Source organism: Oreochromis niloticus, linkage group LG6 (assembly GCF_001858045.2).
Source record: "Oreochromis niloticus isolate F11D_XX linkage group LG6, O_niloticus_UMD_NMBU, whole genome shotgun sequence".
NCBI lineage: Eukaryota > Metazoa > Chordata > Actinopteri > Cichliformes > Cichlidae > Oreochromis > Oreochromis niloticus.
In genome coordinates, this window is record NC_031971.2 from 36,531,583 (window position 1) to 36,549,789 (window position 18,207).

The window sequence follows — 18,207 nt, forward strand, 5'->3', positions numbered from 1 at the left end:
TATGAGTGTGAATGGTTGTCTGTGTCTATGTGTTAGCCCTGTGACAGACTGGCGACCTGTCCAGGGTGCACCCTGCCTCTTGCCCTAAGAAAGCTGGAATGGAATTTTGCACTGTTTAATTTCCCTTTTGTTCATGTAATTTATCCTCTTCTCATTGTTAAATGGTTCCATACAGATGACAAAGCTGTGGCACCTCCTGCTCCTGTGTTGGGCATGGAGTCCCTTGTGCCTTCCATCCAGTGTGAGTTTCATTGGTACACCACAGGAGTGTGAAAAGGCTCACTTTGTCCCTGGTTACAACTTGGGTGGCGAAGGCTTTGACATTGTGACGATGGAGAGAAAAGGTGCCTATGTGATCGACACTGAAACATGGAAGACTGGAAATGGTACCTGTAGGATGTACCGTAACCGTTACATGAATGGAGAGAAGCAGAAGGTCCCTGTTGCTGTGGTGGACTGGAGAACCCTGCCCAAGTGCAGTTTGAAGGTCTCCAGTGTGGTCTATGATTCTGTTGAAACTCTTGTCAATGACTCGACATCATCTGTATCCAACAACTGGAAAATTGGCCTTGACATCCCGGTAGATCCTTCAGTAACGGTTGGGGTTGGCTTTGGAGGTTCTCACTCAAGAGACTCTACCTTTGCCATGAAAAAGTCAAAACAAGACCACTACACCTTCTTACACCATTCTATCAACTGTCATTACTATGGGTGAGTATGTCAGTGGATATTTTTCTTATTTGAGTAATTTGCTGAGAATTTTTATTTATTTATTTTTTTAGGTATTTCTCTTTTAGTTTAGCATCAAGAGTGATTTAAAATGTCACTGAAGTATTTATTACATTTACTGCAGTGGTGTCAAACACTTTCCCCCCCACATGGTCACTCAGAACACATACATACACACAGTGTTCTGGAATAATCAAATCATTTTATAGTTTTTAGTTATGTTTTTATGTGTTGTATGATGTGAAAAGTAAGGGTGGGTTTAAAAAAATTGATTTTCACCCTTCAAATCGATTTTAGTTTGAATAATGCGATATCGATTCATTAAATCCTGAATCGATATTTAAATATTAATGTATTTTGCCATAAACGCCAGAATCTCAGGTTAAAGCTCACAAAACTACTTTAACAACTGCCAAATAGCTAAAACAGGTGAAACATCTTCAAGCAACCTAAAGAAGATGCTTTTCTTTCCAACCTCCTTAGACTTCAGAAAGTTACACACACATAATAGGGCGTGTTGCCCACTACTGGCGATAGCTTCTATAGCACACCGTATATTTCATACATAACATCTTCTCCCCACTAAGGTAAGCGACCGCTGCACCACCCACAGAAATATTTTCCTTCACTTAAGTGTTTTTTTTTCTTTTCTTTTCTTTTCTTTCTTTCTTTTTTTTTTTTTTACAACATTCCTGAAAACATTCCTTGTTAGTTGAGAATAATGTCTTAGAAGCCAACATTCTCATATAACTATTTCAATAAGCTCACCCATCATGGTAACAAGCGGGTGGCTGTAACCTGTATACACTCAGTGTTTCAATAGACTGGCGTGTTTCTGGAGGTATTGTGGTCCGCAGAACTTGTTCAACAGTCTTTTCCTGATGAGACGTACCAGGGTGGAGCAAGGTGTCACTATCACTCTGGGCTGGTAACATTTAGAATAGAATAGAAACTTTATTGTCATCACGCACGTACAATCACGCACCAAGACCGGCTTGCCAACAGTGAACCGTCTGTTCCTGGAGTGTTGTTGTCGGCGCTGTTGTTGAGCATCCGGTGACGCACTGCTCCGGCCACACTGGGCTTCAGAAAATCCAGGCGAGAATGCAACTTGTGTCCTATGAACAACATAGCTGGCATTTCTCTGGTTGTTGCATGGGGGGTGTTGCGGTATGTCAAGAGGAACGTGTCAAGGCGTTGCTGCACAGGTGCTGTACCCCTGGAAGCTTTCAATGCATGCTTGAATGTCTGCACAAAACGCTGAGCCAAACCATTAGTGGCAGGATGGTGTGGCGCAGAGCGGATATGTTTGACTCCATTAGCTTTCAGGAACACCCTGAATTACTCAGAACAGAACTGTGGTCCGTTATCACTCACCAGGATGTGAGGAATGCCATAGGAACTAAAAAGACCCCGGAGCACTTGTATGGTTTTACCGACCGTGGTGCGATCCATAATATGCACCTCAGGCCACTTGGAATGTGCATCCACTACAACCAGGTACATATGACCCGCAAAATCCACATGGATCCATCCCCACAGACAGGAAGGACACAACCAAGGGTGCAAGGGCGCTAACCCAGGCTCTTTTTGCAAACGCTGACAAGAGTGGCAGGCTTTAACTTGAAGCTCAATTTGCACGTCAATGCCAGGCCACCAAACATAACTGTGAGCTAAGCTCTTCACCACCCCTGGATGTGCTGTGTGGAGCTCTTTTAGGATATGAGAGTGCAGCTTAGGTGGCACAACCACTCCCACGCCCCACATGAGGCATCTCTGCTGTATAATGAGTTTCTGTCTGCTCAGCAGATAGGGTGACAGCTCATGATCTGCATCCTTTGCAGGTGGGAAACGTCCAGTTGTTACCATTTCCAGGACACGAGACAAAGTGACATCAGACACAGTGTCACGTCTGATCTCGGCGACACTGACTCGTAATGTGTCTAGTTGAGATGCGTAGAATACCTCTACTGCTCCCCGTTTCTCTTTATGTGCAAGAGGCAAAGGTAAACGTGACAGTCCGTCAACATTGGCATGATGCACACCTTCCCGGTACTGCAAGGTGTAATTATGTGCTGGCAGAAGCAGTGCCCAATGCTGCATTCGCGCTGCTACCATTGATGGTGTACCTTTCAGTGGACTCAGAATGGAGGTCAGTGGGCGATGATCAGTGAGTAAGGTGAACTTGTTACCATGGAGATACTGGTGAAACCAACGCCTCCTTCTCAATCTGAGCATAGTTTTGTTCGGCTTTGCTGAGACTTCGTGAAGCATAAGCAATTGGCCTTTCTTGGCCATCAGGCATGATGTGTGAGAGCACGGCTCCAACTCCATATGGTGAAGCATCACATGCCAGGCGGAGAGGCAGTTCAGGATTATAGTGGGCGAGTATTTCCGGTGATGCCAGACATTCTTTAGCTTTCTGGAAAGCTGACTCACAGGCTGATGTCCACTGCCATTTCCTCTCTTTACTGAGCAGCTCATTCAGTGGTTTGAGGACCGTAGCTAAATCAGGTATGAAACGTACATAATAGTCGAGCATTCCCAGAAAAGAATGTAACTGGCTGACATCACCTGGTGCTGGAGTTCCCATAATGGCTCATATATTTTCTGGTGATTTGTGTAACCCTGCCCCCTCAATTATGTGGCCCAGGTATTCCACTGACTCCTGGAAAAACAGCTACTTCTCCTGTTTGAGATGCAGGCCATAGTCCTCTAGCCTGCTCAAAACTGCCTCGAGGGTTTTTAGGTGTGTCATTTTGTCAGGACCACTGACAAGGATGTCATCCGGATAACAATGGGTGTATGGCAGTCCTAGAAACACTTGATCCATAGCCTTCTGAAACAACACATGTAAATGATTGAAATGGAACAGCCCTTTTTGAGTCAAAATAGTCTGCAGCTTCTTAGACTCCTCTTCTACCTCCATCTGTAGATAGGCATTTGCTTAATGAAATGCTGACCCCCTGCCAGAGAAGCAAACAGGTCCTCAATGCGTGGGAGTGGGTACTTATCCACACAGACCTGTGAATTGAGAGTGACCTTGAAATCTCCACACAGTCTTACTGAGCCATCCTTCTTGTTGACAGGCATCACAGGTGTGGCCCAGTCACTATGCTCCACTGGTGTGAGGACCCCAAGTTCAGTCAGGCGTTTCAGTTCAGCCTACACTCGAGGTCAGAGAGCATAAGGCATGTTACATGGTGGACAGAATTTGGGGACACTATCAGGCCTAAGAGTCAATCTGGCTTTAATTCCTTTCATTGTGCCCAGCTCCTTTGAGAAAACGGCTGAGTGTTTCTTTAGCACAGCCTCCAGATTGTCATTTCCACTTTGCTCTCTGGCATGAACATCTTTCAGTCTTTCAAGTTCAGTTTGATAACTCTCAACCACTCCCTACCAAACAGTGGTGGGGCATCCACCTTTACCATGTACAAGGGTAGTGTTGCACATTGCTTGTTCAGTTCAACTTGCACCTTGATGACCCTTCTGGTGCTAGCGGTTCCCCAGTGTATGTCTTCAGTATGATGTCAGTGGGTTGCTGCAGCAGCAACTGACTCAGCATACTTTTGTACTGTTCCCATGGGAACAAAGACACACCATCCCCTGTATACAGCTCCATCTCCGTTTTCTTCCCGTTAACTACAGGCATCAGGGAGATAAGTGAATCCCTCTTTTTTCGAGACAATGAATACATTTCCAACTCACTATCAGTGTCAGATCTGATTCCTTCACTTTCACTTTCCTCACCATCAACATGATGAATTCTTCTCTTTTTGTCCTTCCCTCTGTGTTTAACTGCATTACCTTTCAGTTCAGGTTTTCCGTCTTTCTCTTTCCTGTTCCAGTCTTGGCTGTTTCTGGCTCTACCTTTACACATGTGTTTCGTGTGGCCCAAACTGGTGACAGTCACGGTCCTTATACCAGCAGTCATCATCAGTGTGATTCATTTTCCCGCAGCGATGGCATCCATCACCTTTTTGCAACAGCACCGTGTTCACTTTAAGAGAACCACTTAACTGCTGCACTTCACGTGTTGCTGTCTCTGCCAACATGGCATAGTCAACTTCTTTGCGGAACGTGAGATCCTTTTCTGTCAAAAGATGCTTCTCCACAGTTTCACACTTTAATCCACAAACAAATCTGTCCTGTAGAGCATCTTCCAGATACATGCCAAACTCACAATGTTTGGCTTGTTTGGAGCTACCAGGTTAAGCAGCAGACCATACGTTTTGGGACCCATCACACTTAGCAGCACTGGCACTCGTTTCTCAGACTGAATGTCATTAGCCAGGATGTAATGCTCAAAACGTTCAATATATGTTGCCCACTGCTCACCAGCATCATCAAAGGGATCCATCTGCCCAATCATTCCAGCCATGATGCATCCACTGTCTACAGCCAACACTGTCGTTTCTGACTCGTCGGAGAAAAAGCATGCTATTGTTCGTTTTCCTTCCACACTTGGCCACGCAGTCAGTACATGCACAGTAGACGGCCAAGTCTTCCAGACTTCACAACACATAACAGGGCGTGGTGCCAACTACTGGTGATAGCTTGTATAGGACACAATATATTTTGGCTCATACATAACAAATTCCCTCTTGCTGTTTTGCTTCCACCAGGAAAAAATCACACTTCCTGCATGGCTCTCTCTCTGTACTGCAAGACCAGTTTGCCATTAAAAATCTCTGTTTTCTGCATTACTCTGTTATGCACCAGTCTACCGTCTATTCGGTGTTTTCGGCCAAGAAAGCCTAATTTCTGTTGTTCAGTAGCGAAGAAATATAAGCTTTTGCAATAATAATGATAAAACCGAATAAAACCTCTAACTTTGCTCTGCTTCACTTCAGCAGCATCAGGTAATGTTCATATGTTGCACATTACCTGATCTACTGATCTACTGCAGAATATTTTTAAGGTGAGTATCTGCAATAAAAAGTCAGGCCAGGAAAAACTCATTCGTTTTTTTCTGTTTTATTCTCACTTACTTTGACACAAAGGTATCTGCTGTGATGATTACACCTCTGATGTGGTCTCACAAGTGTCAGCTTTGTTTTTATACATAGATATAAAAATATGGATATGTACTGATAAATGGTCAGAAATGAAATATTTCTGAATGTTTGAGTCAAAATTGAATTGAATTGAATTGGAATCGAATCAGTTATAGAAATCGAAATCGATAACCAGCCCTAGTGAAAAGCATTCACCATGTTACAAAACAGCTGATGATGTTTCAGTTTTTCATTCTGTGGCTTAACCGTTATTAATTGGTATAGATAGTCATGAGTAATGTGTTTGTCAGCAGGATTTAAAATGGATGATGAGTTTCTTGTTCAGTTGAAAGTATTATTTTCATCACTTGCAACACAGTGCTTCCTGGTGCAAAACAATGTGAAAAGTCTAAAGCTTATTCTTAGCAGTTTTCCATTTTGAAAAACCATCCAGCAGACCAGATTTTTGGTTGGCCTGATCTGGCCCGTGAGTCAAATGTTTGACATTTCTCTGTTCCTGATAGTTGGAATCAATTTGAATTAAAGAAAAAAAAACATAAAAAAATAATGTAAATCAAGTGGAATTGTACAAACAGTTAAGTTAAACTTATTTATATGCTTTTCTGTTCCACAGCTACAGAGTGGCAACAAGTCCTCCATTGAGTCAAGAATTCAAGTCGGCTGTGGACTCCATTCCCCCTTATTCGTCTAAAACTGCGCCCTTATATCACAATCTGATTGACACTTATGGAACACATTACATCACACAAGTGTCTCTTGGAGGTGAAATTAAAGCAACCACTGCTGTCAGGACCTGCATGGCTACAATGAATGGACTAACAGATACTGATGTTAGTGACTGTTTGTCAGTTGAAGCTTCAGCTACTTTTGCAAATTCTGCCCGTATTAAAGCAGAGTATGAACACTGTCAGAGAAAGAAAAAGAAGTTAGGGTCTAATCAAAGTTTCAGCAGTTCATTTAATGAGCGACACACAGAAGCCATTGGTGGAGATATTGATGGAGGTGATATCCTCTTTGTAGGCCAATCTGACCCCTCGGTCTATAGAAACTGGCTCATTTCTCTTAAAACTATCCCTGATGTGGTCCAATACAACTTAAAGCCCCTACACACCATACTGCCATTAAATCATCCTGCATGGGCGGGACTGAAGCGAGAAGTGGAGCAGTACATTAAGAAAAATGCAGTGCTGAAGAAATGTTCAGAAACCTGTAAGATTGGGCACCGATCAAACGTAAGAGATCCTTGTGCTTGTGTCTGCAACAGTAACCAGAATGTCAAGTCAAACTGCTGTCCTGCTGGGAAAGGTCTTGCAACCCTAAAGGTGTTCAAACTTTATGCAGAGGGTCTGTACGGTGACAGGTGGACTAAGACAGATGGTTCAGTGGAGGTGACATATGGTGATCAGAGAAAGCGCACTGATATTATAAGTAATAATGACAACCCTAAATGGAGAGAAACATTTGAGTTTGGAACCATCACCATCAACATGAAAGACAAACTTACATTTGCTGTGTATGATGAGGACACTTACTGGAACAGTGATCTGTTAGGCAAGTGTTCATTTGATCTGCGAGCAGGGAAGGTGAGCGACAGCTGCATGCTGAATCATGGGACCTTCTTCTTTTCCTACATCGTAGAGTGTGCACCAAGTCTTAGTGGGAACCAGTGTCAGGAGTATATCCCCTCGCCCATGAGTGCGTCTTTGGCTGAGGTTTTCCACACCAGAAATGGGGTTCTTCTTGGAAAGATGGGGAATAAGTATGAGAAGTCAGTAAATGTGTGAGTTTAATGCTAAATGTCACTGATGAGAGATGAGTCAATAAGAGAATAAGGATTTGACCATATGCTGAATATCTATGTGCTTGTACTTCATTGCATTCTATCTTTGACTTTTATGTGCAAAAATATTTTTTGAACTCAAACATGCTTGTGAGAACTCAAAACTGTAACGCACTTCTTATGCTTCGTTTCCATATTCGTTCAAAAATCTAGCAATAAAGCATCAGCAAAGACAACGTGTGTTTCATTTAATTATTCAAAAAATAATTTGTTACTGTTTATTAGGTTTCTGTAATGCATCAAGAGGTTAACACAAGCTACAGTTGCCCCATGTGCTTGAGGTGTGAGGGGAAATAAAACCTGTGAACATTGTTGCTGTGGGTGTTAGAGCAGTTAAAAATACAATCTGTGAAAAGAGCACAATGAAGTCTTCACTTCTACATCAGTACTTTAGCATACTTCAGATGACAGAAGCTACTGGTCTGAGCTGGCTGTCAACTGTCAGGGTAAGATGACAGAATTATTTCTTGTTTAAAGACATTCCTTGACTTGAGCATTTGTTGTACGTTTCTGGTTCATTTCTGGTCTCACGTGCATCTTAATTGTCAAATGCCTAGAAAAGGTCAGGGCTGCAGTTCATGTGTGAAAACTACTTTTTTGTATTAGAAAAAAACATGAAATATTCAAGCTTATATATATTAAAAAAGTCATTTATCCTCTTCTCATTGTTCCATACAGATGGCAAGGCTGTGGCACCTCCTGCTCCTGTGTTGGGCATGGAGTCCCTTGTGCCTTCCATCCCGTGTGAGCTTCATTGGTACACCACAGGAGTGTGAAAAGGCTCACTTTGTCCCTGGTTACAACTTGGGTGGCGAAGGCTTTGACATTGTGACGATGGAGAGAAAAGGTGCCTATGTGATCGACACTGAAACATGGAAGACTGGAAATGGTACCTGTAGGATGTACCGTAACCGTTACATGAATAGAGAGAAGCAGAAGGTCCCTGTTGCTGTGGTGGACTGGAGAACCCTACCCAAGTGCAGTTTGAAGATCTCCAGTGTGGTCTATGATTCTGTTGAAACTCTTGTCAATGACTCGACATCATCTGTATCCAACAACTGGAAAATTGGCCTTGACATCCCGGTAGATCCTTCAGTAACGGTTGGGGTTGGCTTTGGAGGTTCTCACTCAAGAGACTCTACCTTTGCTATGAAAAAGTCAAAACAAGACCGCTACACCTTCTTACACCATTCTATCAACTGTAAATTCTATGGGTGAGTATGTCAGTGGATATTTGCCTCATTTTTTTTATTTACTGAGAATTGTTGTTTTCTTTGATTTTACAGCAGAGGTGTCAAACAATTTGTAATTATATGCCCAGTGATGGGGAGTAACGGAATACATGTACCGCCGTTACGTATTTAAAATACAAAATATGAGTAACTGTATTCTGTTCCTGTTACCGTTTAAAAAGGTGGTATTCAGAATACAGTTTCTTTGTTGAATTAAATGGAGTACACGGCAGTGTTTTCCTGTTTCATATGTTAGGCTGTGCCCTCTCTATTTTTGGTAATTCCATGCTGGTGGACAGTAGCGGTTTTTGATACGGGCGACACGGGCGGTTGCCCGGGGCGGCATCGCGGTGGGGGGCGGCATCAAGGGCATCAGCAAAAAGAACAAAACAAAAAATGCTCGTACTCATGCTGCCCTGACATCAGCCAGCGCATATTGGGAATGGCACAGGCAGTTTTCTACAGCGCATATGCTGGGAGTAAGGGCGCCCTCCGTTTGCGAGGTGCGCCTGCTGCTTGCGGCACAGGGAGGAGAGGGCGGGGCGGTGGGGGATTCTCTGGCTGGTTGGAGCGGCATCTAATAACCAACTCGCAAAATAAAACAAAATAAAAACAAAACAACAAACACGAAAACACCAGACATTATGATACAGACTTATAATTCGCACCGATGTTTTTTCAAAATTCTTTACCGAAAAGTGAGCGCGAGAGCCCTCGTTGCGCCTACGCGCTGCTGAAGTCAAAGTAAACTTTATTGTTATCTCCGCTACATACAGTCCAGTATATCGAGAGACGAGACGACGAGGCTGCAGTTACAGCAGTGCAAGTAAACAAACAATAAATATAAGAAGAGTAAGAAAATAAATATACACTTTAGGACTCGGGGTAAAGGGAGCAATAACAATTTAAAATTTATAATTCACAGTTTGATGACTTGAAGTCTCACACACAACCTGTCAAGGGGGCCCGGCTGCTTCCAAATAGAGCAGATTTCATTCATAATGTTGTAAATCTAAGCCCATTATGTATTCATGATTTGAATCCTGGGTTGTGCGAAATCCCAGAAATACACCTTAGAAAAAGTGAATCTGTGAACTAAGGTGTAGGTCTGTTAGGTTATGTTGTGGTGATCCTCAGGTTGGGGGATTTGTGTTCATACTGGAGTGCAAAATTAAAACCAAGATGGACGAGAAAAGTTCAAAGCCATCAGGTGCTCAGTTTAGAAAAAATAGAACAGAAGAGGAGGAGAAACGAGCAAAAGATGCAGGTAAGCAGATGTGTCATTGGATAATGGCAGGTCATCCTGAAACAATCAGAATCAGAATACTTTATTAATCCCTAAGGAAATAATGTGGGTTACAGTTGCTCCAAGAAGAAATGGTAAAAATAGTAACAGTAACAGACTAAACTCCAAACAATACATTATGTTACAGACTTTAATATTAATTAGTCATTGTTGATTGTTGATTTGTCCTGTTCTCATTGTATGATGAATTATGATGGCTGTTTGGTAGCCGTTTGCATACAATGCATACTCTCTCTCTCTTCATATGTGTGTGTGTGTGTTTCTCTGGTGAAATTCAGTATGGTTCCGACAACAGTTTTATGTTAATGTACAATCCTTAATATGTTTTGTGTGTGTGTGTGTGTGGGGGGGGGGGCATAGGAGTGTTCGCCCGGGGCGTCAAACAGGCTAGGACCGCCACTGCTGGTGGAAACCCAAACAAAACACACATTAAGAGGCTCTATTGCTTGTGTGTTGAATCAGCCCCCCCATCATCCTTAAGTGAGTGAGACAGGACTCATCACCACATTCTCATATCATCCTGATCCTTCTGGCCTCGCTATAGCACAAGACACTTTAACACCCTACCCACGCAATGTACACAAGCTGTAAATTTCCAGATTGTTTTATTTTATTTTATTTCTATTTATATAATTTACATAACTCACCCCCTTGCTCTTTGTATATACTCATTCACTGTATATAAAGTTCTGTCTGTCCCTCTCTTTTTTTTTCTTGGCACAGTCGAGAAGCATATCAGGTCACATTTCACTGCGTGTTATACCTGTATAACCATGCACGTGACAAACAAAGAATCTTGAATCTTGAAAATCTTGTGTCTCAATCTCGCGCCCCATGTCACCCCTACTTGCGGCCCGCATAATGTCGTGAAGACATATTTTTAAAAATCATTATTCAAAAAAGTATTTAATATGAAAGCAATAGGCAGAGTGTTACAGTCATAGCCCTAAAGAATGCAGCCTCATGGGTAGTGTAGTTCGTGACGCAGGGAGAATGGACTGACATACCCGTTATGTGTCTGTGAGCGCGAGGGGGAAGGGGAGAGGGGGGGAAGGAGAGTCAAAAAGTACGAGCTGTCACCGACCAGAAGCATGGAAGCATGTAAATATAAAATTAACCACTGCAGCCAAAAAGAGTGCCCAACGAGCGCAGTTGTAAGTAAGCTGTTAAGACTCGACTGTACACTGTGTTCATGTTTTCCTCCGAAACAATACGTTTTCAGCTACGAGCCCGACACGGAAAGCGACGTATTAGCCAGAGGTCCCTTTACTACGGTTTGGAGCCGCGGACCTGTTTTATATAGGTGCGGAATAGTTTTCTATACGAGATCACTGCAAAAAGTGCAGCCTTACCTAATGTCCACCCTACTGTTACTCATTTTATATTAAGATTTAAAAATCTAGTTAGTATTGGTATGGTAGTAATAGTAATAAATCACACAGCAATAGTACATTATTGTAGTTGTAAAAAGCATGATAATATATTAAGTAATCCAAAGTATTCAGAATATGTTACTCTCATTGAGTAACGTAAAGGAATATGTTACAAAATATATTTTGGGGCATGTATTCTGTAATCTGTAGTGGAATACATTTTAAAAGTAACCTTCCCAATACTGTATATGCCATATATAACCCAAATTCACTTTATGTGGGGTGGAGCAGCCAAATTATCTCATTAAAAAAACTATTAAAAACATCTTTAAATGTAAAGAAATTATATACTGAAAATTTTCATATTCATTGTATCATACTTTTACTAATCAGATCATTAAGTTTGAGTTTTTCCTGTTTCTGTCTGTAGCTTAATTATTGTTCCTCAATATTGCTGGCTGTGGTTAATGTATTTGTCAGTAAGACGATGTAAAACTGATGATGTACCTCTAGTTAAGATTGAGTAAAGATGCAATCATTTCATAATGATTTAAAAAAAATGCTTCCTGGTGCAAAACACTGGGTCAGATTCACCTGTGGGTCATATGTTTGACACACCTGTTTCTCAACAGTTTGCTGCCATTTCCTTAGTATTGTGATTCTGTTTTGAATTATTAGAAAGAAAATCTAAAGTGATTCAAATAAAATGGTTCAGACATTAATGCATTTATATGCTTTTCTGTTCCACAGCTACAGACTGGCAACAAGTCCTCCATTGAGTCTGGAATTAAAGTCGGCTGTGGACTCCATTCCCCCTTATTCCTCTAAAACTGCACCATTATATCACAATCTGATTGACACTTATGGAACACATTACATCACACAAGTGTCTCTTGGAGGTGAAATTAAAGCAACCACTGCTGTCAGGACCTGCATGGCTACAATGAATGGACTAACAGATACTGATGTTAGTGACTGTTTGTCAGTTGAAGCTTCAGCTACTTTTGCAAATTCTGCCCGTATTAAAGCAGAGTATGAACACTGTCAGAGAAAGAAAAAGAAGTTAGGGTCTAATCAAAGTTTCAGCAGTTCATTTAATGAGCGACACACAGAAGCCATTGGTGGAGATATTGATGGAGGTGATATCCTCTTTGTAGGCCAATCTGACCCCTCGGTATATAAAAACTGGCTCATTTCTCTTAAAACTATCCCTGATGTGGTCCAATACAACTTAAAGCCCCTACACACCATACTGCCATTAAATCATCCTGCCAGGGCGGGACTGAAGCGAGAAGTGGAGCAGTACATTAAGAAAAATGCAGTGCTGAAGAAATGTTCAGAAACCTGTAAGATTGGGCACCGATCAAACGTAAGAGATCCTTGTGCTTGTGTCTGCAACAGTAACCAGGATATCAAGTCAAACTGCTGTCCTGCTGGGAAAGGTTTTGCAACCTTAAAGGTGTTCAAACTTTATGCAAAGGATCTGTACGGTGATGACTGGAGTCAAACAGATGGTTCAGTGGAGGTGACGTATGGTGATCAGAAAAAGCGCACTGATATTATAAGTAATAATGACAACCCTAAATGGAGAGAAACATTTGAGTTTGGAACCATCACCATCAACATGAAAGACAAACTTACATTTGCTGTGTATGATGAGGACACTTACTGGAACAGTGATCTGTTAGGCGAGTGTTCATTTGATCTGCGAGCAGGGAAGGTGAGCGACAGCTGCATGCTGAATCATGGGACCTTCTTCTTTTCCTACATCGTAGAGTGTGCACCAAGTCTTAGTGGGAACCAGTGTCAGGAGTATATCCCCTCGCCCATGAGTGCGTCTTTGGCTGAGGTTTTCCACACCAGAAATGGGGTTCTTCTTGGAAAGATGGGGAATAAGTATGAGAAGCCAGTAAACGTGTGAGTTTAATGCTAGATGTCAGTGATGTAAGATGAGTCAATGGGAGAATAAGGATTTGACCATATGCTGAATATCTATGTGCTTGTACTTCATGGCATTCTATCTTTGACTTTTATATGCAAAAATATTTTTTTTAATTCAGCCATGCTTCTGGGCAATGTAATCCACTCTGTATGCTTCTTTTCCATATTCGTTCAAAAATCTAGCAATAAAGCATCAGCAAAGACAATGCGTGTGTTTCATTTGAGTAATTCAAAAAATTGTCATGGTCCAGGTTTTTTTTGGCTCCCTGTTTTTGTGTTTTTGGACTTTTGGACCGTCATTTTTTGTTATTGTGTAGTTCCTGGTTTCTTTGTCTTGAGCTTTGCTTCCTTATTTAATCTTTTATATTTCTAGTTCCTAGTTACTTGTTCATTTAGTCTTTTACCTTTTGTGCTCTGTCTTCGTCACTGGCCTCCTGGTTGTCTTCCAGATCCCCATTGCCTGCACCGCCAGCATGAGGTCGTCCTGCAGAGCTCCTTCGTCTGCATGGCTGGCCACACTGTTGGCTCCGTCTCCTTTGGCCACTAATAAAGGAACTAATAAAGGTTAATAAGAGAGGACTATAAGCTACTGGCATACATAAAACAACTATCTGAAGTAATCATACATTAAAAATATACAAAATTTCATAGTAATATTTAAATTAAATTTACATGATAAGTAGAATTATGTGTTGAGAAGTAAGGGAATTGCAATATAAATGAACTGGTTCTTATATAGCGCTTTTCTACTCTTCTGAGCACTCAAAGCGCTTTACACAACTTATGCATTCACACAATTTTCTTAGTACTTTCTAACTAACATTCACACTCCAGATGGATGGGGTTAGTATCTTGCCCAAGGATATTTGGCATACAGACTAGTGGAAGCCAGGAATTGAACCACCAACCTTCTGATCAGTAGATGACCTGCTCTACCGCCTGAGCTACACCGTATAGAACAAAGACAAAGACATCCAAACATTTCATGTTTATTCAGTTTTTGTAATGCATCAAGAGGTTATCACAAACTACAGTGGGTCTATGTGTTTTATGTGTGAGGGGAAATTAACAAGTGCACATTGTTGCTGTGGGTGTTAGAGCAGTTAAAAATACAATCTGTGAAAAGAGCACAAGGAAGTCTCCACTTCTACATCAGTACTATAGCATACTTCAGTCGATGGAAGGTACTGATCTGAGCTGGCTGCTAACTGTCAGGGTAAGAGAACAGAGTTATTTCTTGTTTATAGACATTCCTTGACTTGAGCATTTTTTGTACGTTAATAGTCTCACATGTATTTTCAGTAAGTAATGCCTGAAAAGGTTTAGGGCTGCAGTGTGAGATGTGTAAGAATGTTTAACTTTTGTTTTTTTATCTGTGTCATTTCATATCTTCTTATTCTTAAATGGTTCCATAGAGATGGCAAAGCTGTGGCAGCTCCTGCTTCTGTGCAGGGCTGTCTGGTTAGAATGAAAACTGCATCTGTCATGTTCATATCATTTCATATCGCCTTAAGTTTCAGACACTGTATTTTATATCCAGACTACGCTGCTTCTTGTGTATTACACTTTTACGTACTGCAAATTTGTAACTGTGTAGCTCATATAAGTTACAACTGTCCACTTCATTTGTGTCTTGCAGAGTACGGTACATAAACTCAGGACATGGCTGATCAATACAAGCATCATTCCATACTTTCTGTGCTGGAGTTTACTGCAGACTAACCATACAATTTGAGTTTGTATTTAGATTTTGTATCGTGTACTTATTCTCTATGTCAGAGTACAGTATCTTGCCATTTGCAGTATGTGTAAACCCGGAGCTTTACAATTTGTCTATTTGCATACATTTACATGGCTGAAATGACAATAAAGTTCACTTTGACTTTTACTTCATGGGTCACATACAACCCGGTTTGAATTTAAGTGGGATCAAACTATTGAATTACAACAAAAAACTATTTTTGTTTTTTAAAAAGTACTATTGCTGAAAACTGACATTTAATAAATGATACTTTATAAAGCAAGTGAATATATTTGAGTTTTTCCTGTTTCTTTTTGGAGAATGTGTTTGTCAGTAAGAGGGATGTAAAGCTGATAATGAGATTCACCCATGATGTGATCTTACAATGACTTGCAAGATATTTCTTCCTGGTTTCAAAACAATGAGAAGCGAAAATTGTTGCCCTCCTTCTCCGAAACTGTCCACTTTACAAAGCCAGCAGTTGGCCTGTGGGTCAAATGTTTGAAACTTATTATGGAAATATGAAGTAAATCCATTCACATGTGAACCAGTTGTGTTTGTGAGCTTTTAATTAGCCTTTGTAAAGGGGCAAAATGTAACTTATACATTTAAGTATATTTTGTGTTAAAAAGTTAGATGCATACAGAACATGATTGTACAGAGCTGTCTATTTAGCCAGGTCAGCCTGGCACAGAAAGGGCTTCTGTGGCCTTTGTTGCTCAGCTTTAACAATATGAGTCCTTCCCATCAACTCAGTTACACCAGACTGTTATCTGTGTAGGCTAAACCTATTTGATACAGAGGGCCTCACAATATCAGATTTTCACTGCACATCGAAACATTAGTAGTTGAAAGGTCAACTTAGTGTGACATCAACAGAAAAGAGTAAATAAAAAACAATAACTATACAAAAATATGCCAAAAGCTATGTGCATGTTAAACTAAGATTTAAAATATATATATATATATTTTAGAAATTGCCAGTGAATGCTAGTTTTCCCACTATATTCATCTGGTAGGAAAGTTATCCAAATGACATAACACACATCTGGGAATATCCAGCAAACCAATCTCTGGTTATCTGAATATTTTATGCTATATTATATGGTAGAGAAACAGGGAGACGTTTCATGACTTGCTACAACCAGAGACATGTTTAATGGTGGAGACACGGAGATGTCAGTCAGTTTATTCCTGCTTGTTATAATATTGTTAACATGACTCTCAGCCCGTTACGGACAGTCGCTGCTGGCTGTTGGGTTTACCCTGTTTTAGATTTTAGTGGTAGTAAAATCTAAATAAGTTTATGTTTACATACAGGTATCATGTCAGAGGCTAAATGAAAAAAGAGAAGAAGACAAAAAAAGTGTGTGATAGATAATCAGACCATCTTAACGCAGTTAGGTTGCTATTTTAGTGCAGTCCTACGAACAAAGTACAGAAGACTATTTAAATAACAATTTAAAACATGACGTAAATCTAATTTAAAAGCCTCTTGTCAGGCACTAACCTCCTTTAAAGACCCGCAAAGTACAGACAGGAAACCTTGGTTGTACTTTACACTTACGTGAGGCTATGACTAATAATTATTTTTAAAAGATGAGACTTAGATCAGATGTTTCTTGTCTATATATTTTGGCTAAATGCTTTTTCACTAATCACTGTTAAAGAACTTGAGTTTTGATTGTGCCCCACTCTTGTTGCAGATTGTTGCAGACCTAACCCTAGCTAATAATTATATAAATATGCAGTCACATGCATGCAGTCATGTAATTCTTAATGGCTTTGAAAATGTTTTATTGCTTCTGTATGCAAATATGCAATAAAACACACATGCAAATGTGCATATCCAATAGGCGGCATGGACACACGCAGCGGCTGCTCCCCGTCCCAACAAAACAGTGTTTCTGTCTTTGTTTTGCTCTTTTTCCTTGTTTTTCCACAACACTCATACAGTAGTGAGCTCCTCAAAATCAAGAGAAGCAAATCCCCTAACTTTTTAATAACGGAAGAGCTACGAACCACACTGAGAAACTGTGGACTGCTTCAGAGGCATCTACCACCGGTGACCCCTGCTACTACACCTTGATGGGTCTGTCTAGCACAAACCCGCCGCTGGAACGAGACAATTCAACTACAACAGCAAAAAGCATTGAACACCAAGCAGAGCTCTTTATGTTTCTCGTGCACGAGGAAGACCCAACTGGACAAACGCCGTTCCTTCGCTTGACCCCAGTTGCTCTCGTCCGCTCCCTCGTAACACTGCTCTTTTATTGAGGTTACATGAATATGCATAGATTCATTAACACATGACGTCTTACATAGGTATACATGTGAACAAAGAGTACCTTGTCTGTGCGTTGTGTAAGAGTGTGTGTGTGTGTGTGTGTGTGTGTCAAGATGTGATCCTGCGAAGACTCCCCAAAGCTGGTGCCAGGAGTCTAGCGGTCCATCTAAACAAAAGGCTCTTATACTTAACCAGATACAGAGTAGGTGTCGTCCTATACCATAAATCAGTAAGAGAAGATATAACCTCTCTCATGACCTTAAGATCTGTGTGTGCATGCCAGAACACTCTGGAAGGCACACAGAGTCTTTACAGACTGCTAAGGATCAAACCTCTATCATTATGCAATCTTTTATAAAACTCTAAGCATATATGAGTAGATATTTCTAAGCATAAATGACAATCCAGTAATATAAACCTGACACACCTCGCCCACAGTGGAAATGTCGGGGGCATCTACCATCAGCGACCCCTGTCACAAGATCTCGCCCACAGTGGAAATGTCTTAGATTCATTAACACTTAATGAATCTAACACTTAAGGCGAGAGGAGACAAAAGAGGGATAAGCGCGGAGGCATCCGGAGCAGGCTAGCGGCTAATCCACACAAACCCGCTATTCCCACCATCATACTGTCCAACGTGCACTCCCTGGACAACACGCTGGATCATGTACGCTTACTTCAGTCCACCTTGAAGCCAGTGAGAGAGTGTTGTGTCTTCGTCTTTGTGGAAACTTGGC

General features: G+C 41.1%; 2 protein-coding genes across 4 annotated transcripts in view; both read left to right on the top strand.

Moving 5' to 3' along the window:
* LOC100694694 (perforin-1) overlaps nt 1-13,645 on the top strand; it is a 17,378-nt gene extending 3,733 nt beyond the window's left edge. For 2 of the 4 annotated variants that reach the window (XM_019359582.2, XM_025908036.1), the window contains exons 2-3: nt 176-711; nt 6,361-7,763. In XM_019359582.2, coding sequence (XP_019215127.1) covers nt 176-711; nt 6,361-7,531 — 1,707 coding nt within the window. In that variant the 3' untranslated portion in view covers nt 7,532-7,763. Of the gene's footprint in view, nt 1-175; nt 712-6,360; nt 7,764-7,918; nt 8,034-8,265; nt 8,802-12,248 lie in introns of those variants that run through there. The other 2 variants (XM_019359579.2, XM_019359580.2) reach the window with 2 other exon arrangements.
* LOC102075668 (perforin-1) overlaps nt 1-18,207 on the top strand; it is an 87,210-nt gene that overhangs the window by 19,801 nt on the left and 49,202 nt on the right.